This window comes from Heliangelus exortis, chromosome 1 (assembly GCF_036169615.1).
Source record: "Heliangelus exortis chromosome 1, bHelExo1.hap1, whole genome shotgun sequence".
Taxonomy (NCBI): domain Eukaryota; kingdom Metazoa; phylum Chordata; class Aves; order Apodiformes; family Trochilidae; genus Heliangelus; species Heliangelus exortis.
Genome location: NC_092422.1, coordinates 23,463,666 through 23,485,392, shown reverse-complemented (window position 1 = coordinate 23,485,392; position 21,727 = coordinate 23,463,666). Strand labels below are relative to the sequence as shown.

General features: G+C 35.6%; 1 protein-coding gene across 8 annotated transcripts in view; it reads right to left on the bottom strand.

The window, feature by feature from the left end:
• The window catches only part of NBEA (neurobeachin), a 460,838-nt gene that overhangs the window by 173,025 nt on the left and 266,086 nt on the right, over positions 1 to 21,727 (bottom strand). For all 8 annotated transcript variants that reach the window (XM_071737478.1, XM_071737489.1, XM_071737508.1 and 5 more), the window contains one exon: positions 12,884 to 13,008. In XM_071737478.1, coding sequence (XP_071593579.1) covers positions 12,884 to 13,008 — 125 coding nt within the window. The remainder of the gene's footprint in view (positions 1 to 12,883; positions 13,009 to 21,727) is intronic.

Here is a 21,727-nt window from a genome sequence, read left to right as displayed (position 1 = left end):
CATTCCAACTGGAACCAGAAGAAGTCTTTCTAAAGGGAACTTAAACCAGTCAAATGTTTATATTTGGATTAAGATGTAGTTTGTCACCGTAACTTGTACACACGTGAATGGACTCATATTTCATGACTGATGACCTTTACAAATCCCTGTCAGTTTGAAATGCAGCCTCTCAGTGTATACTGTGGTTTGATAAATTGCAGAAAGAAACTGCATTTTCTGATGGGCTGTGGATTACTTAAACAGGCAAAGATGATACGCAAGAAAAATAATTAAGAGCAATGAAATTTTCCTAACTGCATTTGCAGAAGTACAGTAACAGCTGAGAGGAAAATAACCACATCACACCAACAGTTATTGCTCAGTGTAAAGGACATCAAGGACACTTGCAAGTAAGAGAATTGGATCAATATTAACGCGATTTTCATTTCATGCTTCCCCAACTCCAGTAAGCTGACAATATACTCTGATTATGTGAACTGCCTCTGAGTAACATAGAAAAGGTTATTAGAGCAAGAGGTGGAAATGGAATGCACTTTTTATATTGACAGGTCTGCTAATAGAGTGTACTGATTTTCAAAGCCATGCAGTGCATTTTCACAATTTGGTTTTGACAGCAAAAAGGAATTTCATTTCTCCTTAATTCAAAGTATTCGCATGTAAGCAAAGGTTTCTTAAGACAGGGCACTAAAGAGGATAATCAAACTATTTCAACAGAAAAATGGAATTAATAAAGTAATAAGCAGAAAATGATTGAATTTAAATATGTCTGACATAATAATGAAATAATTCTGCCAAATAAGGCTTTCTGTGCTTTTGAATCAAATCAGATAAAACATTTTTAAGATAAGTGAAAAGTAAGACATGTCACAACATTCAGGTCTGGATTTCGTCCTGAAAGTTTTAGATTAGTTTCGAGTTTGCAGCACCTAATCCAAGCACACATTCTGCAGGAAAAACCATGTTCTGGCTCTGCTTGCAAAGCCTTGAAGACAGGACCAACCCTGTGGGACTTGTAAAGAGGCATTCCCTGCACTGAGGAATTGCACCCATGTATTCCAGCCTCAATTTTGCTTTCTGCTCACAAAAAATTCCAATGGCTAATAATTATAAAGCCTTGAAGGAGGAAGAAATGAAATTCTCTTTAGAAATACAAGCACTTGGTGTATGCCAGCAGGCCAGTGGTAATGCACTGACATGTAAGAGATATGATCTCACCTCCCAAACTGGGGTATTCTAAACCTTACTTAGCATTAAAAAACTAGAGCCTTCAAACCATGAGACTGGTCCAAACCCCAGTATTTAATAAATAAATAAATAAAAATAGCTATGTGGTATGGTAGTCTGTCTTCTATCTTTTGAATTCTTCCTCTCTGTGGCCCAAGTATGGGTGATTATTTCTACCAGAAGGCAATTTTGTCCCTCACCAGTTAAGCTGTTGCTACGAGATCCAAACAAGATCACTTCTTTGGAAACAGGAACTCTACAGAGACATAAGAGAACAGCTAAAAAATTCATTCTCTAGTGCAGAGAATGAAGGTATAGGAGTGAAGTTTAAAATTATTTTATAGTAGCTATCATCATTCCAGTGGTTAGGTAATTCTTGCAATGTCTATTGAGACTACTTACATAGAGAGGAAAGCCCCAACAGCTCATGATCTGTGCTTTGAGAAACCCATTTGTCCAACATGTCTGAAATGATTTTTGCTTTCTGGAATGATAATCCTTTCTAATGCAATTCTGTTCTTTGTGACATATAGAAGGAACAGCTTATGAAGCCTTTATACAGGTAAAATCTCCTATATATGACATAATGTCTCCTGTAACTGTTTCTCAACAGGATTCTTCCAGTTTCCTGTTATTTATATATATATATATATATATTTGTCAGTATAATAATTAGAACATCTAGATTAATTTTCAATTCCATTGTCTTTGTGCAATTCCAACAGGTTCAGTGTGATGCACTGTTGTTTTTTGTCTGTGCAAATTCCATTTCATTCTCACATAGATCACCACATCTTTAGAATTGGCATCCATCATTTTCACTTCAGCAGCAACAGTAACTGGTGGGAGGAACTGTTTCTATTTCTGCATAGATCAATGCCTCCAGCAGCAGCAGACAAAGGGCAGCACCCACAGGATACACGCATTTATGAGACAGCAGTGGCCCTAATGATGGGATATTTGTGTTTAACTTTTAGCTCTACTAAGGGATTACTCTTTGGGAGCAACAGACAGCACTTCTGCTTGGGCCAGGCAGTTGTAAAAACATGAGCTTCTAGTTCCTGAACCTAAAGTGCATCCATTTATCAAACTAAAATCAAAGCTTTGCTATTTGCTTAACTGGGCTCAAATATTTATTAGTTGTTTTTTGTTTACTTTATTTTTTTTTAAATAAAAATTACTGCAGTTCTAAAATATACTTGTTTTATACAGTCTAGGATTGTTTTATACAGTCTAGGAGACAAAAAGTAAAATAGTAGCAGTACACAAAATATCACTGAGATAAAGCAGAGTCTGAGGGTCTAATACTGAAACAGCTTGATGAGATCTTCTACAAGACTTTCACTATTTTGCCTCTGAAACTGATGAATGGTCATCACTTTCCTAGGTAGAAAGTCCATGTGTGTATTAAAGAGAGCTAACTCACTGAAAACTTAGCAGCAGTTGGCAATAAAGAAAAAAGGAGACTGATTTTTTTTTCACTTTCCATTAAGCTGCCTCATGGGGTCTATGGCATCCTTTGTTTTGCTTTGCGAAGATCACAAGAGAGAGCAAACCTTCCATGTAACTGCTGTGATACTTGAAAAATTACTACATTTATGTTAAACTTGCAAGCACTGACAATACTATTTACCATTCAGACTGGACCCAAGATGCTATTTAGCCAACACGATCAGCTTTTTTGAAAGCATGGGACTGAATGACTTGTGCTATATTGCAAAAGAGACACCAATAGAGCAGTCTTCAAGCTTTATGTGTAGTCCTTTCAGCTGGGAAAACACATCTGCTGTAGACAACATTCAAAGTTTTGCACAAAAGTACTAGGAAATATATTCTTTAGCCATACAAAGAATAAGAAAAAAGTCATGTCATGATGTAGCATACACGGTATGAAAAAAACCCCACAACTGGAAACATGCATAATACGCTGGCTGACAGAATCCTTAACAAGATGTCTTCCTCGTTGTGCTGGTTAGTGGTATATTTGAGAACCTTCTATTCAATATATTTGGCTTTTAATACTGTGATTTCATTAAGTTTTTCTGCACCCCTGCTTGTACCTTGCACAATGCAGGAACTCATAAAATATTCTAGTGTTTGACTACACTAGTACTTTTTGTGTGCATTTCAAACCTAATGTTATAAAATGAGTAACTCATCAAATAAGTGGCACTGAAGAACTCAATACTTGTAGAGATATGGAACAGCCAGTGCACATGTACACTTCCTGCTTTCTTTTGTGCCAATCTTAATATTTACAGAAATCCTCTATAATTTTAACATGGTATAATTGAAGTATATCAATGCAATGTAAAAGGATGAGTAAAAATACTTCGGTATATGAAAAGATATATTGTTCCTTACAGTGAATTCCTTTATTTTGTAATCTATACAATAGCAATTCTGTTTGCTTTGTGAAAGGCAAGGAATCACCTATACTAAGAGATTTCAGCAATCTGCTTCTGCCAGTTTATCCTACCTTTACTCTGCAAGTACTCCAGGGGTACGTAAGCCCACTGCCTGAAAGCCTGTCATGCCTCTTACTGGCTGTCAGAAAGAGTGGGAGAGTAAAGGCTTTTAAAATCTATTATCTAAATCTAGATCTAAGAACTTCAAATTCTAGGTTGCAGTGGTTGCAGCACTACTGAAGTATTGGTCCTCCATTTCAGACATACACAAGGTCAACTGTCCTGTCCAGGTCTTCAAAAGCCATCTGCCTCCATACAGCCAGATGTGGAACTTCACCTTGCTTTTTAGACTCATTTGGTTCATCTTTGGCTTTTTAATTCAGTTATTGCTGTTATTAACCACCTTTTCCCCTTAAAACACAACACATATTTCTACTTGTATACAAAGTGGAGAACGGAGTTCTGCAGTCAAGAAGCCATCAAGAATGAGAAGAGTGGAGAACTGTAAACGTGGAATATTTTGTGCTTTTAATTATAACCGAAGAAGATTTAAAGAGCTTTTATTCCTTAAAGCATGAAAAATAGGAGGTAAGAAAACCATAAGATAAAACCTGAGTCCCAAGAGTTACATTTACCCAGCTGTGAGAGCTGTCCTGAAGGACTGTTATTAGACTCACAGATAGATAGAATGTCCTTCCAAAATGTTTCTTTGAGATGTGATGAATATACGTGGGTCAATAACTTCTATTTCTTTGTCAATTAGCAGCAGAACTGAATTCATAGAACAAATACAGCCTTCAAAAAGGTTTGGAAATATTTCACTTCACAGTAATTTACTAGTTTTGCTAAGTAAATGACTCTCATTTGGTGGAAGAGACAGATACTGTGTATTCTTTTCACGTTAAAATATAATGGTGGAAAGGAGAAAAATGCAAGCAGAATTCTAAAATAAATGGTTGCAATTTTTAGGTCTTAGGAAAGGTTTTGTAGGGCAATTTGATTACTTCAAGAATTTTCCAGAGTCATACACTTTCAGATGAAGAAGTGAGAAACAGAAGTAGTTATGTCAACTGCTGGTAAAAAGCCAGAAAGTTCTGCAGTAAAATCTATTAGCTCAGACCTATAACAGCAGCTAAAACCCAGGTCATGCCAGATAACCTCAAAATCTCAGAGGAAAGGTATTTGGAACCAAACACAGGGGTTTTGTGGAAAAAAAATACACTATCTTGTCCTATTTGGATCAGTGAAGAGCTTGAATTAAGGTCAATGTATTCTGATACTGAAGGACTATTCAATGGATCTGTACTTAAAACTTACAAAACCACTATAAAAATTCCTGTGTTAGAAATAGTAGGTAAGAAGTAGAAGACATTTAGAGACTGCAAAGGAATGTTGGGATGCTACTGCAACTTATAGACATTTCTTAGGCACCAGAAGCTGTATTCAGTACCTTGAGTATTCAATACAATTCAGCACAATTCAGTTCTCTACCCAAGCAAATTCCATTATAGTTTGGCACCTTGAACATGTCTTTAGTTACATTACAGTGGGTTATAAGGATGAGGATAATCATAACTGTAGATATATTTAATAAGAGCATATTTATTATCTAGGGTGAAGGCTAAGAAAGAAGACAAGGTTAAAAGTCTAGTATTTCAGATTTCATTATTCACACAACTAGGATTTTGCTTTGCAGACCCTTCTAGTAATATTAATGTAAGCTCTTATTCCTTGACTTTCTTAAAACAAATTTCATTTTCATCTGTATCTGTCAGCTACCATGAGCTCTATAAGGATGAAATATTTGGAATTTTATTTGAGGAAGCAGTGGATGGCACTGTTGGGCTATAATTATAAGGCTGTAGATGCAAATCATAAATTACTATGCTTAAAAAATACACGGATTCTTGTGACTCCTTCAGGCACACAATTTGGATGTAAACTCATTTGTAGTATGTTGGTGATTCCACAATCAGATCTGGAAGTTCAGATCCTGAAAGGATGTTGTGAAATAGCATCATTATTTTGGGTGCTCCAAGTGAAACAGAATGGTTTAAACTCTTGTCTCACATGGCAGCATGATCCTATTTAGACTAAAGAAGAAAAAGGACTTTCTTGATGACACATGGAAGTATTTTTATGGATTAATTTAATGATTGTGTACACATTCTTAAAATGTTCAGCTCTGAGCATCAAGTAACATCCCTGTGGGATTTTTTCTACATAAAGTGGATGCTATTTCTTAAAACTGCTCACACTTAATTGCCAGCTTGTTTTTACTTATAGACTAAAATTAAGTGTGCACAAGTGGAATGAGTGAACAGGGTTCCTTTTTAGTCAAGGGCTTTGTTTTATTAGTTTCTCTTCTATATTCATACTTAGATGTTATTTAAATATTTTGGGAAGTTATCTTAGATAAGGATCATCACTTGCATTTCCTTAAAGCAACGTATTTTATGATATTCAGTGTATTACTAACTTTCAGGATAGTACATTAACTAAGTACAAAATCAAACAAACAAACAAAAAAACCTATGAAAACAATTTTTGTGGCTCAGGTAGGCACGACAAACTCAATTTAGGAAATAATAAATATCATACTGTCCATGAACAAATTGATAGTAGAATTGCTTTGTGACTGTTTTATTCCTGTTCAACATCATTAACAATCTGGGTGATGGGGCAGAGCACACCCTCAGCAAATTTGCACATGACATGAAACTTGGAGGAGTGGCTCATATGGCAGAGGGTCATGCTGCCACCCAGAGGGACCTCAGCAGATTGGAGAAATGGACTGACAGGAACTTCATGAAGTTCAACAAGGGGAACTGCAAAATCCTGCACCTGGGGAGGATCAAACAGTAGATGCTGGGGGCCACCCAGCTGGAAAGCAGCTCTTCAAATATAGGACCTGAGGGACACCAAGTTGAACATAAGCCAGTACTACATGTACCTGAAGGGAAAGTGCAAATAGGATGGAGCCAGGCTCCTTCTGGTAACAGGTCAAGAAGCAGTGGGCAAAAACTGAAGCAGAGGAGATTCCCTCTGAACATTGGGAAACACTCTTTGGCTCTGATGCTGGCCGACATTGGCACAGGTTGCCCAGGAAGGCTGTGGCTGGAGATAGTCCTGAGCCATCTGCTCTAGGTCACCTTGCTTGAGTAGGTCCTTTCCAACCACAACCATTCTGTACTTCTGATATGTGAATCTGCATTTCCTCAAAAAGTTGTGTGAAGATTAAAGTAACCTGGGGAGGATTGCATTTCTAGTATCAATAAAATGTTTCTTCTCTGTTTTGATTTCAAGTCCATAAGAACTTACATGAGAATATGAGTCTTGAACATTATAAGTAATCTAGGGTTTTAAAAATCTTACTGAAGATAAAGTTCTGGCAACTGTTTGCTTTAAGGTCTGGCTCCTTTTTAAGAATTACAGAATCTTTGAGGCTGGAAGGCATCTCTGGAGATTCTATAGTCCAAACTCTGCCTGAAGCAGGGTCAGTTAAAGCTCCCAACAAGAGAGATACAAAACTGCACACAACTTGAGCCTTCTCCCCCCTGGGCTAAACAAATATCTAAAGAATACTTGGATCAGTTTAGAAGCAAAAGTAAACGTAAAAGAAGCCTACAAAAAGATTTACAAACTCAGCCCTAACAGTAAAGCTGTTCAAACAGATATAGTATAGAAAGCAGTATTTCATAGACAAATCTGAAAGCATAATTTGGTACATATAGAATGCTCTTGATGATACACCTAGAAAAGTAGCTGGCTTTTATGCATCTAGTGGGAGGACCAACAAACTTTTGATAAGTGGTTGTTTTCAAATTGCTTTCAGTTTTGCACTAGCTACTAAAAAAACACTGACTCCTTAAAGGTAGTTCTGAAATTTGTGTTGTTGAAACTGTTCTGAAAATACAATAGACATTTTCAATAAATTCAGACATAAGGTGAAAATAAGGAAGTTAGAGGACTTTACAAAGCTGAGAAAAAGTAAATTAATGCTTTTAGATATATATAATTGTGACTTGGAGAGTTTTGGATTTATTGTATAAAAATTATGGTAGTTTGACAACTAGACATTTTAGGTGACAACTAGACTAATGACAACTAGATTTTAGGTGGGAATTCAGTCTTCCTGGAATAAGGCAATTGATTTTAAAGCAAAGTTTCTGAACAGTGATGATGAAATTGAGCATCTTCAGATCATGAAGCATTTTGATTCCTTCAAATGTCTTATTACCTGAAAAAGTCAAGGTAAGTTATTTCATACAACACTGATTTATCTTTCTGGAACAACATTTGGCACATGCCAAATGAAGCCCTCTCCTGACCAGTTTCTCTGGAGTCTCCTCCCCTTCTTGTTCTAACACTGACTGCAGAAGGCAGGGAGCACAGCAGTTTAGGAAATAAAAGTCAGGAGCTGTGGGAATCAACTGCTCTGGACTTCTCAGCACTGAGGGTTTGCTCTAGAACTACAGTTATGGAAAGTTAATTTTGGTACATTCTTCCTTATCATTCTGCACCCTCAAATAAGGGAATATTCCTTTGGAGTCCACGGGAAACTCAGAATCCTTGTTCTGAAGACAGCCTCTGGTTTGAGTGGATTCAGACTCCCAGTTTTATAGCAGGGAACCCACCCAGCCTTCCTTTTAAGGATCAGCTGAAGCTAAATGTTCTGGGAATGGAAGTCCTTCAGGAGGAATCCTGCCCTCAATCCTATATAAGTCTATCAAAATCCAGCTGCTTCATGGAAGCAGGTATCAGATTTGAACATTTCAGTTTTCAAAACCTAATGCTTTTAAAAATCTGTGTAATGAAACTGTACTTCTGATGAGGAGCACACACGGTGTTTGCTGAAGCTTTGAGCACTCACAAGAAGTCCCTGAAGGTGCTACATAGAGACTGCTTCATCCACAACCACTTTTAAATAAGTTTGCTAATTAGATGCCCAAATACACAACAGAATGAGTAAATTAAAATAAGCAAATTCAAAAGCAATTGATGTATTGCACATATAAACCAAATCTGTAGCTTTGTTTGAAAACCTCAATATATTACATATCACATTATGGAGGCTTTTTTTCAGTTGTTTTTGGGTTTTTTGTTGTTTTTTTCTTTCTTTTTCATTCTAAGCATTTAGAGCCTGTCAGATAATCAGCTAAACAGGTCAGACACTGCTGACTCTAGATACTCGAAATATTTGACCACTTATCTGCTTAAAACATGGGCTCTGAGTTATTCATGTCTGCTGCCTCCCAGTGCAGACTAAAAATGGCCTTTCTTGGACCCCCTCTATGTGCAAATTTGTGGACCACAATCTTTAAAGACTGAAGGATCAAAGCTTGATAAATTAACCATTTTGGTCTTAAGATGACCTTTGTGGAGCAGTAGCCTGTCTCACTGGCAGGGTGGTACAGTAGTGTCTCATCCATTCTAATCTCCAGTGACTGTAAACTGTTAAGGTGATTAACTGGAAGAGACAGTTCTTTCACCACATGTACAGAATCACTGTTAATTGGGTCATATCTGCATATTTAATGCATTTATTTGTAGTAAAATTTGGAGAAGTAGAGTTTACACAGTCTTTTTCTTTTTCTTCCTTTCTTTTAAGTCTACAATTTAATCAATTACATCGAAACTCCATCTAATCTTAAAAGAAGAATTGTTAAAAATCCATCAGCACCCTGAAATTCAAACTCCACTTAGAGTTCCAGGGTAGTTCTAGACCCCATTACAGTTTGCACTTTCATACTACAGTAAGTAGTACTCCTTCAGCTTTAAGAAAGGGAGAAAAAAAATCTCTATTTATATTCCAGTGAGAATGCAACAGAAACAAAAGCACATAGCAAATGCAATACTGGAATAATTTGCTTGAATTTTAAATCCAGTTCACACTAGTGCCTAGTGACAAAAATGTTAAATGAAGAAGACTAACCCAAAGGGAAAAATTCTCCAGTCCATCTTCTGTAAATGCTGCTATGACTCCAACATAACTACAGTTTCAAAGGAGGACTAGATATATAGACATAGGAAGCAGTTATAATTTTTTACATAGTTGTACTTAGTCATAGAAACATGTTACAATTTCTCAATGCAATTTTTTTTAACTTGCCAGGTACTTCTGACATATATGTATATGTACATATATGCACACATACACATATATGTGTATGTATATTATATTTTATCAAAATCAGGCATCTGAACATCCATACAGTGACCAACAGACTGTAGTTAAAGAGAAGCTTCACCTACATGCCTTGTAGCAGAATTTTTTTGAGAAAATACTACATTTCAGTAGCAGATAATATATACATATTTCCTACAGGAAGAAGTCACTTATCAGCTAAAACTAATACTTTTTTTTTTTTTTTTTTTTCTCTTGAAGGAAGAATTTAACATTTGTTGTTACTTTTCTAAAATAAACACACAGATCAAGACAGTATTTGCTGCCAAGACTCTTCTGTTCCTTGATGACTGCAAGTATTATATAATTACAGCATCCATCCATACAACATCCACTTTGATTTCATACTAGAGTAGCTGTAGAGCACTTTTTTATTTATCAAGGTCATATCTTGATGGCTGCACAAGCTTAGATAAATCAGGTGTTAAGCAGGAACATCTCCAAGGAATCTGGAAATTCTCTCATCTGTAGTCCTCGGCATATCTTATTATTTACTGCCAAAGAAATGACTGATTAATTTTGTCATCTTTGCTCTGTGATTTTTGCTCAGCTGAAACTGCCTGCCCTCTTCTGCAATGCCTGATCAGACCTATTTAAGTTGATGCCTTTGATCGTAGACACTGAGGAGCTTGCTGACTTAGGCTTTGACTAAACATTCCTTCACCACAATATTTATGCAGAGAATCCTAAATGATAACTGACAGTCAATGTAGATAACAAAAACTTGTGAGATGTTTCCACTCTTTTACTGATGCTCAAAATAGCCTTCCTTGTGCTAGACGTATCAGTCAAAATGAAAAAATGCTATTAATACAACAAAAGCACAACAAATTTTGCTTTGATGAATAGTTTATATTTCACAGACAAAGTATCTGAGATCAGTAAAAAATACTTTACTAGAAAACTATGCAGCATATTTGTTTTGGTTCTTTTTTTTTTAAATGCCTTAAATTCTATCTGTAGTGTGGTATCATGCTTAGTTTGGGAAGCTAGGGGCATTTTACTATCAAACTGTTCCAAACAAAATTACCAAAACAAAGCTAATAAAATATAATACAATGAAAGTTAAGCCCTATGGAAAAAAAAAAATCTGCCTCCAGCTCTTTATTAATCACATTCCAATACCAGAGGCTAAAAGTACATCAAACTGCACCAGATCCTTTTCACATGACAACCTCATAAATTATTCAACTCATTACCAACACCAAGAGGCATAGAAATAACATCAGTGTTAAGGATGTTTTCTTACAGAGAAAGGTCAGCTAAAAGTTTCAGTATAATAATCCAAAGGTTTAAGCCTCTGGAAAGTAAGTACATCTAGATAGATTCCATTAATTACATTACATACTTTAATGTATGCTGTTCTAAAATTCCATACACTAATTTTTAATATCTACATGAAAAGTTAAACTTACTTATTTTAATTCTACAAACAAGACTTCAGTCTACTGGAATTTTTATGCAACCACTGAGTTGGATGCATACACACCTGAGTTCTAGTTTAGCTGTGTATTGAATTCACTAACAGGTGGTAGCATGAAATTATATAGAAATTATACAGAAACTACCCAGCATGAAACTGCAACTACTTCAGTTTTACTGTTTATTTTGATTGTTGCTTTGCCTTGCAGGCTTGCTCTGCTACCAGGCAGCTGTCATGTGCACTAAAACACTTGAACACAGAAATTATAGAAATAGAGGCAATCTTTGCAACATGCTGAAACTGTTTAAGTATTATATTATATTGTATTAGACTTCACATAAAAAAACCCAAAACCCCCCAAAAAAGAAAACAAAACCATTTCCAGCATCCTCTGAGTACAATCTTATCCCAAAAATATATCATGCCTGCTATAATGGCATGAAAAAAAGTCTAAGTAAAAGGAAAGCTCCTATTATTTTAAAACCAGGATAATAATGAGGCTTAAAATTTTTAGTTTGTAAGTAATATTTCTTCCTGTTTTAAGGCTAGTTTATGAACCAAAATTAAACGTATTAATCAATAAGAATATTTTAGGGGGTTCATATGCCTGCATAACAGATAAAGCCTAGGGTTTTGATGATTATTTGCCTTACAAAAGCAACATATCAATAAGCAGAGTTTTGCATCTGCCCCTCATTTTGATGCTTTGCAAGACTGTGGAGGAAATAACCCCCGTCAAACATGCAGTCCTATATACTACCAGGGGAAATGTCTTCCTTAAACCAACTTATGAACAGTTTATGACCTTAAGTCCTGCACACAATAGGCTGCACATTTCAGTAAGTATTAAAGTACACTAGGTTGTATAACTACACACAGGGATATTAATTTATGTCTAACCTTGTTTGAATCCCAGCTATCTGCCTCAACACCCAGCAAGGTTGATGAACTGTGTAGGTCACACTGCTTTATATCTATTGAATTCAGAACTTCTAGAAACATTAGCTGTCACTAAACATATGAAACTTTTAGATGATATAAAGGAAGTTGTAATCACATTCGCCCTTCCTTTTTTATACTCCAGCTATTCCCATGAAAATGAAACATCATCGAGTCCTTAAAGTTTCTAGACTGAAGCTCATAGTTAGTAATTTCACCACTCAAATCACAAGTATCCTTTAAAATTACTGAAAAGTTCTTATGTGCTTCATGATATGCAGAAAATTTGACCGAGATTGCACATATAAGGATAAAACAGGATCTTTTTTGATTCCTCATTCATGAAAAGTCTCCAGTGGAACCATTATGGCATATTGGTATGACAGCCTAAGAGTTTAGTTTTGTCCCTCCAGAGAAGTGAGTTCAGTTACTTTTCACCAGTGTCTCAAAATTAGTGTCTGGGAATGCTAAAGAGTTATAATGCAAATCCCTTGGGGATCAGATAATTTAACAGTCCACGAGCTCAAGTCTTCTGGTGCATTATAGTGTAAAAATTGAAAGAATTCCTTCTAAGAATACGTCGTGCTAGGAATTTTCGGCACTCACTGCCCTCATGAAAGAAGGGACACTATCCTCAGGGATTCGCAGACACAAAAAGCAAACACCATAGGATATATTTTGAAAGCAGGGGTTAGTACTGACCATATTCCACAGCAGCTTTAAGGAGAGCATCAGCATGAGTAGACCCAAAAGCATTGCGAACAAATCGCCTCCGACGGCGCAAATCATCCTCCCAGTAATCCAAGCGCCAGAAGTCATGCAGTTGGCTAGGAAATAAAGAACACACACATCAGCACCTACCACAGCTTGAGATGTATTTACATACATTATAGCATAATTTCACTACTGCTTTTCTATCTCAGGAAAGCCGGCTTGTAAAAACATGTACTACGAAAACGTATGTTAATTATATTTATATTCTATAAACCAATATTCTAATGTTTCTTTACACGCATTTATATATTTTAAACCTCAGCACTGCCTGTCTCAAAACGTTCTTCCTGCTGCTAGAAACATTAATCACACTGAGCCCATTAGCAAATCCAGCATCAAATTACAAGTATTAATGGCACAGCTTGCTTTCTTTTACAGTGTTTTTAACAAGGCTTGTAAATCATAGAATGGACCTCAGTGCAAACAGTTTGCAATTTAATGACTATGGTCCCTTAGCAGACTGAACTTAGAAGTATAAAATATTGCCCACTTGAATTTTGTGGAACTATGATTAAACTAATGTGCTGAAATATTCATTGAAATAATTCCCTACTGCCCCTAGCAACCTGAGAAAATTGCAATTTTATTCATTATTAATAACACTGAATTAGAGCAGCAAAAAAATTCCACCGCGTGGTAATTGTCTTGGTAAATTATTATTCCAGCACTAACAGAGTACTAGGATGATTTTATAGCTTCCAGCTAATACAAGCCATTAACAACCATGGCCCTCTTTGCCTTACGTTGCCTTTTTACATCCAAAAGCAATATTAAAGTTCTGTAGAATGATATAAGCCAGTGTTAATCTATATTCAGATCAAAACATGCACATATATAATCTCTTTGTATTCAAATTCTGTTCCTAAAGAAATTACCAGCTCCACTTGCAGCTTCTTGACCTTATCAACACAAACATATCCCACATCAATTTTATAAGTATGCTGGGGGAAATTTGGACAAAGATGTATTTTAAGCTACGATTTCAAGCACTCTTTGGATCACTATAAAACACCCAAAATGCTTCTCAATGCATCCTTATCATCAAACTCCTAATTGAACACATGATACACTGAAAATGGTTCTGCAGATTATGACCTTGCAGACTGTAACTAGGGAACCACTGCTTTAAACCAGGCATTTTCAATCTATCTGCAGAACCCTGGAGGTACATGGACAAAAAGAAGATAATAAATAAAATAATAAAATAATAAAATAAAAGCAGTTTTCATAAGTATGAGCTTCACCTCTGCTGGATTTTCCTAGGTGTTAGCTTAGACACTGTTTTCTATATTGCCTTCACTTTGAGAAGCAATGCGACGGTAGCAATTTCCAGAGAAAATTAGAAATATGTTAATGTAGAGCAGAGCTTTTAATTTTTTACAGTCCACTTAACTACTTTTTTTAATGCATGCATGAGTTCTTGTCCAATTTTACTAACTGCTGTCACGAGACCTGGATGGGTTCTAAAGGGCAAAGCACCAAGGGGGGTGGATGTAACAGCATACCTTCCAGCCACTTACAAATATTCAGAAGCAGCACAACATTATTTTTAGTAAACTTGGGGTTTTTTTGCACTTTCTCTAAAATTTTTCACTATGTGCTTAAGTCTGCATAAAGGTCCTCACTGCTGTCTTGCAGAATAGGCGTTTGACTTTTCTACAAGCAGTGAGAAGGAAACTTCAGGAGTTTAGTGGGAGATGCTTCCTCACTTCCAGCTGTTCAGAGTATCTTGCATGAAGGTTGGGCAGTGACTGAGCTCAGACAGTGGGAAGATGCAGCACTAATGGCCTGGCTTGCATGCTATGAGACAGAAATATCTTGCTATCTTGAGTGACAATTATCTTTTTCTATCTAAAATTGCCTATTTTGGTTTTGTACTGTGATACAAAGTTTGCTCACAGATGTTGTGTTAGCTTGAAGTAACAGTCCATCATTTCTTCCTCTACACTGAGTCACAATTTAATTGTGACTGCTAAATCCCCTTGACCCTTATGTAAAATGAATGCAAAAATGGGCAGACAACTGTCCCATGTTTAAAAGACAAATCTTAAAGTCTTCTTGCACACTCCTAGTCTTAGACCTAGTTTTAAACTGATGGCATTAAAGGTACTAAAGGCTTCTAATTAAAGTTATATTGTTGAAAGGAAAAAAAACCTCCCCTTTTCACTTCTAAGAGTAAATAATAATGAACCTGGAGTAGAGATATAAATGAAAACTCATTTTAATTACAACAGTTTTCAGAAATAGAATTTATCTCCACAATAATAATAAGACTGCTACACTTAGAAGAATGACAAAGAATGTCAGAATTTAAAACTTTTTAGGAAACCAAGAAATATTAAAATACTAAAAAATTATGGTTTTAATTTTTCCTTTGTAAATCTGATAATTCATTAACTTCATTAATCAGTTTGAAGAATTCTGTATACTCAGAAGAAAGTAAACCAGCTTTTAAAGTAACTTTTTAAAATTAAGTGCTAAGTAAAGCAGTGATGAAATTGCCAAAGGATAAAGTCTAATATGGTCATCCAAAAAAGGGTTACAAAGTCATCAGGGTCTGAAGCCTGAAACAAAGTAATGGTGGAAAATAAAAAAAACTTAAAATAACAGAACTCAAACCTTGTTTGTTATCACAAGTTATATGGCCAGGAATCTATCCAACAATGTTATTATATACTTCCAGATACTGGAAGATGGTATCTGAACCCTAAAGACAAGGCTTCTGAGTCTTGATCAGTTATTCTCAGATGACTCTTTGAACATCTTGAACAATAAGCAAGAAAGCAGATGCCTCACAAGCTTAGGGCTATACTTAGATGAAGCTTTGAATGGTTGCTTTATAAACAAATAATTTGTGGGATTTTCCTAAAAAGTTATATCATTGTATCTCTTGTTCAGATTTAAAATACTGGTAAGTAGAAGACTGTAGTCACAAGCTCCAGCCTAAGATTTAGAATTTAATCTGCTTTGAAAGTCCAGAGCTACGGACTGAATTATTATTAAAGTGCCCAGCTCCTAGATTACCACACATTAGAAATACTTATTATTCAGGCTTTAAGATTTTTCAGGAATTTAGGTAGCTGCTACATAGCTCTAAATTATGGCTGTAAATAAAGCAGAACTACACTTTCTGACACTCCTGGGAACAAGTCAGTCCTAGAAGAAAGTGTGCCTGCAAATTGTACACATCTCTTTCTGCTACAATCCTTTCTGCCTAGAAGTAACTTGAATAAGCCAAGTCATTTTACTAATTTATTTCTGCAGTAAGCACAATATTTCAATAAGCTGTGCTTTTCTTAATAATGTATATTATTAATAATCCTTATTTCCGCAGACAATTTGATTACATGTAATTTCTCATTCCCCATATCTTATACCAGTTAAATGACATTTTGAATCAGGCTGGTTTGAATGAAAAAGTGAATATTAAGCGTACAGTAATGAAATTTTTTTTTTAAGAACTGAAAGTTCATAGTATCATTCATGAGCTACTCCTGCACACTTCAAAAGAGAAATATATGTGTATCACTTGAACTGAACAGTTATTTGAAATGCACCCTAAACCACATGACCCAAAGAAGTCTGCACCATGAATTTAGCTGTCAAGGTAACTCCCTTACAAACTGTAATATAATCTAATATAAACCTTTATCATCCTTAACATAATGAGGGGTGATATGAAACTAGTGATATCACAAGGTTACTTCTTAGCAATGAGAAATTTTATTTTGAGTGGTGTGCTTGTTGTAAACTTAATCCCAAATTTCAGATGTGCAATATTTTATAGTTTATAAAGACAGAATTAACATGTTCTAATGCAACAAGCCCTATTTTACTATAGATTACAAATTCTATTTCATTGTCATCACTGGTGCCTGCTTAGGAACTTACTGTGTACATTCCTGTACTTTAAACAATATTTTATTTTGTTAAAGGTCAGCATGGGGTGGAGAGGTAAAGTGGTTTTATGCTATCCCAGATAGTCCAATGTGGACTTATATAAGTTAGAGGAGATAGCTTTGAAGTCTCCCAAGGGCAGTTTGCTCTAAAACTTGGAACTGCACAAAATTCTGTATAATACTCAGTGGTACCATACCCCACACACCTTCCATATATTTGTGGACAAAGATTACTGAGATGAATCTAAATATTTCAGGTAGCCTGCTCTATTACCCTCTTGGAGGAGAAATTGTGTTGCTCTCTGCCACCAAAACCATTTAGAGGAATACCAAGCCATCCTGAACTGCCAAGTTCTCTCTGCCTTTTCACAACATCCCTTACAGCTCAGAGTTTTTAAAGACAACTTTTGAGACGGTTTTCAATTAACTCCTTCAGCCACTGCAGGAAAGAAGTGTATGGGAAGGTTTTTTTCTTTTACTTATGAATATTAGATGTCCTGAACAGCAAACCTTTGTCCACCCTATGTCAGCATGAAGGTCATCAGCTCCATGGCTGTGCAAAGCAGTCTCTGCTCAAATACAAACACTTTTTGCTGTGTGTCACCTAAAGCCACAGGGACTCCAGGCAAATGCAAACAGTGGAGAGTAGCCTTGCACACCCATCCATAAAAGATCCTCAGACTGCAGCCCAAAGGATGGGCTGCCAGATGGAAGAGATTAAGTTCGAATATGTTAATGAAGAGGAAAAAGCCTGCAGGCATGGGGGAAGGGGACAAAGTTGTTCGGAAAAAAGAGGTGGGTCACAGAACTGGAAGGATGTCAAAGAATCTGCAGGCTTTGTAATCCTGGGAAACTGAATAGAAAAGGCAAGGAACTGATGATCTATAATTTCAAAAATTAGTCCCGGTTGTTTTTCTGTAACATATTTCAAGAAGGAAAAACAATTATTTTCACAGTGTGGAATTTTGACTATGTTTTGAGGGAAAAAAAAAAAAAGTACACCAGAAAAGTATAAAGCATTTACCTAAGATAAAATGAAGGGTAGAAAAATTGTAACATTTTAAAAAAGTAGAAAAAACCTTTCAATGCAAAAGTACAAGTTATTATTTCTGTAATAGATATTCCACTTTAAAAAGTAAAAGCCAAAATTTAACCCTATTTGCCAGAAGATATAAGTAGTAAACATCTTCTGTAACAATGAAAAAGTATCAGTATTTTTCTGATTGGGCTTGAAACACTGACTGCTGTTTTTTATCAAGATGGGGAGACAGGTACTCAAAAATCACATCCCACATTACACTGGCTAAAATAAAACAATGCCTTGTTGTATATGAACAGAAACAGATATCAGAAGCCTAATTACCATAATTAGGATAGTTACTCTATGTAAAGATTTTGTTAGTTATAAAAATCACAAAGATCCATTAGGTTTCTTCCAAAAAGCACGCTAGAGATTACCAGAAATAAACCCAGAAATACTGAAAACTGAAAATAATACTAAACAAACCCCACAAATTTAATACTAAAAACTAGAAGACTATCACAGAGGGTGAAGATAACAATGAATGTGAGAAACACCTAATTCAATGAAAATAGAAAAAGGTGGTAAAAATATTACTAACTCATGTTTAAAATCTTTCAGCTTTCTTATAAAATGAGACATTTTTCTCTCTTAAGTACACAAGCACAAGAATAGTTATTGTTAAACAACAGGAGTATTATTGGCAGAATTTCAGGGCAGAAGGGAAGAAGTCTCAGAACAAGAATTTACCATTTAAATAGAAAGATGCTAATTACCCAGGGGAATTTAGGTAATATTTAAGATTTTAAAAGGTTTTTTTAATTAATATGCTGTTGAGTGACTCAATTCTTATGTGAGAAGCTTCATACTGTAATTTTTGAAAGAAAGTAGGCTGATGTGTCCTAGGGAAGTCAAGTGGATGATACGTGGATGCTGGAGGCAGGGCTCCAAGGCTGAGGACACCAGCACAATAAAATGAAGTTATGTCCACAGACTGGGGAGGTGACATAAGAGCTGGAAAACAGGCCATAAAGAAGAACATAAGAGGCAGATGGAGGTGGCACTGGCAGCAAATATTGGAGGATGGAGATGAAGGCAAGGTTGTGGCAGTGGGTAAACAAGGGATGCCTGGGCTGTTGGTTCAGGATAGGATGTTGGTTCACTGAGGGATGGCTGGATGGTCAGTGACCTGATTTTTCACCATGTTTGTCATCAGTGCAGCAAATGATCATGGGCAGAAGTGAGTGAGAAAGGAAAGGAGTTCTCTGTGAATTTGGTTCAGCAGTCAGTGCCCTGGTGACTGAGAGTTGGAGGAGGTGATGCAGAGAGCAGAGCAGTCCAGGTAGATGCCTTATATCCCAGCCCCATAGTTGGAATCCAGGCATGCCAGCACTGATGTACTCAGGAGTGTCACCAGAGGTGATATTTTTGTGCCTCCAATGTGGGGCTGCCAAAATGTGAAGAATTAAAATGAGAAGAGACATGAGATAGGAATGATTGGTGAAATTTGAAGAGAATTGTAGACAAAGTCAGAGCCCTAAAAATTAAAAAGGACTTAAAAGTCTAGAGTTAGGCAGTGAGGAACTAAAGAAGAAAAGTAATAGGCTCTAACACATACATAACATTAATTAGAATATATTTACTGGAGCAGGAGTGAAACAGAAGGAGGAATTAGAAAGGTTTTTTTGCAGCAATATTTTCCATGATATTGGGAAATGGGAAACAATAAAGACAAGAGATTGGAAGACAAAGAAATTGGAAAAGCAGAGATGAAATGTTTGAAATGTAATCACTGCTTGGTAAAGGAAAAGCAACACTCAGTTGGAAAGATGTAAGGGAAGAGTTTTCATATGGACTTTGAAATAGAGATGAAACGGAGCACAGAGGAACTCAAACTAACACAAAATACTGCCACTGATCATCAGAAAAACAGCACAGGAGTCACCTTTGAAAACCAAAAAGAAAACTGCCTAGACAGTTTCTCTCCTATTATCGTGTTACTAATGGTCTTGCATTAATAATGAAGGACAAAGCTGAGAGGAACAGAGAATTGGCTACAAGAGAAAAGAGAGCAGGGTTCATCAAAAGATGACTAAGAATCCCAGAGAAGAATTTTCTAAGAATTGTTTTAAAGAGCAGCATCCTTGTCAGAAGAGAGGGGTGATTTATGTGGCTTTTATTCTCTTCTTAAGGCACTGGAAAAATGTATACTTAATACAAATTCCTAAGGAAACTGTCCAACTCTTGAAAGTTCTGTGACTTAATTTCAGTGAAAAAAATGAGGACACTGAAGTTCAAGAGATGAAAAATAGAAAGGGAAAGCCGAAAACTAGAAATTCCTTCAGACTGTGACCATAGAGATGCTCCTTTTAGCTATGGTAGTACCTGAAACCCAAACTTTTGATGCATTTTAATTCCTACATTATATTGTATGGTCTGATAACTTGCTCTGAACATCAGAAAAAAAAAATGTAAAACACGGACAAGTTGTAAAGGGATTGGGGGTTTTAGCAGGTCACACAGAGTCTGAAGGAACAAACTGATAACTAACACACACGCGAAGAAGAACTAACAATTATTCTGATTGTCTAAATATTTTTATAAAGTTCAGATCCCAGAGTGAGCTGTCATTTTGGAATTCCTGTACATAATTAAACAGTAGTAAACCTACATCAAGAAGCAGTAGTAAGACCAACAATGCACATAGCTACATGGGAAAAATAAATAATAAATTAAAAAATCACATAATCACATACCTCTTAAAAACTTGCAACAGAAAAGACAATAAATCATATGTCTACAAAGTAAAACTAAAGGTAAGTAAAATTTTTTTAATTATCAAAATTATTTAATATAAAACATAAATTTAATGTGAGATAACTTTGGGAAACCTTTAAAAAAATGTGAAGTTGTAGGACACTACATGTAGTGCAGCTAAATGAAAGAATACAATTTCATGAAATTTTGTATTCAGTTTGTTCTAATCCACTGACGTCATAAGAACAACTGAGGCAAAATAAAAACTGAATACAGAAATTGTCAGTGTTTGACTCACCAGAATCACAATGGACTCTTTTAGTAATAAAACACAATTGTGCCACATTCTAGAAACAATAAATTGTACCCCTAGAAACATTAAAATGCCATAATTTTTAGGTTACTTAAATTAAGGCATATACTAATACTATTTTTGAAGAATAGGAAAAGAAAGTGGTTTGAACAATACTCTGTGGTTTAACTTCGACATCTTGTTTGGAGCCTTTCTTCTATTTCAGAATGCGTTGTCATCGTTCTGAACAAAGAAGAAATGAAACCCCCAAAATGCCTTTTAGAACTTTCAAATAAAGAAAAAAAAATGAGTAAAATTCACTTTTGGAGAATATATTGAAATATATTGTATATTGAAAACATATACAGTGTTTTAGGACATTCTTATTTTTAATGAATTTTTTGTCATGTCATGACATCTCAGCACAATGTTGTACTTAGTGAGATTTTGTAAGTACTACCATGAACTCCAAAATGGAATAAATGGTGTATTCAAGTGGCCTCTCTCTTTCCTAACTGACTGCAAAAAGAGACAAACAGAATGGCTTAGACTAGAATCATAACTGTATGTGGATGAGATCAAGTAAAATGTATTCCATACTATATGTGCAACTTATTAAAAATGTAGTAACGTTTCAAAAATTGAACTATTTAGCAAATTATCTTCCAATTTCAAGGAAAAAAAAACCTTGTTTTACATTGTGGCTACTATGTTTGTATAATCATCACATCAGAAATAGGTACCATGACACTCTTACCACATGAAAATAAAACAAAATTTCAAAATGATGAATTTTGATGACT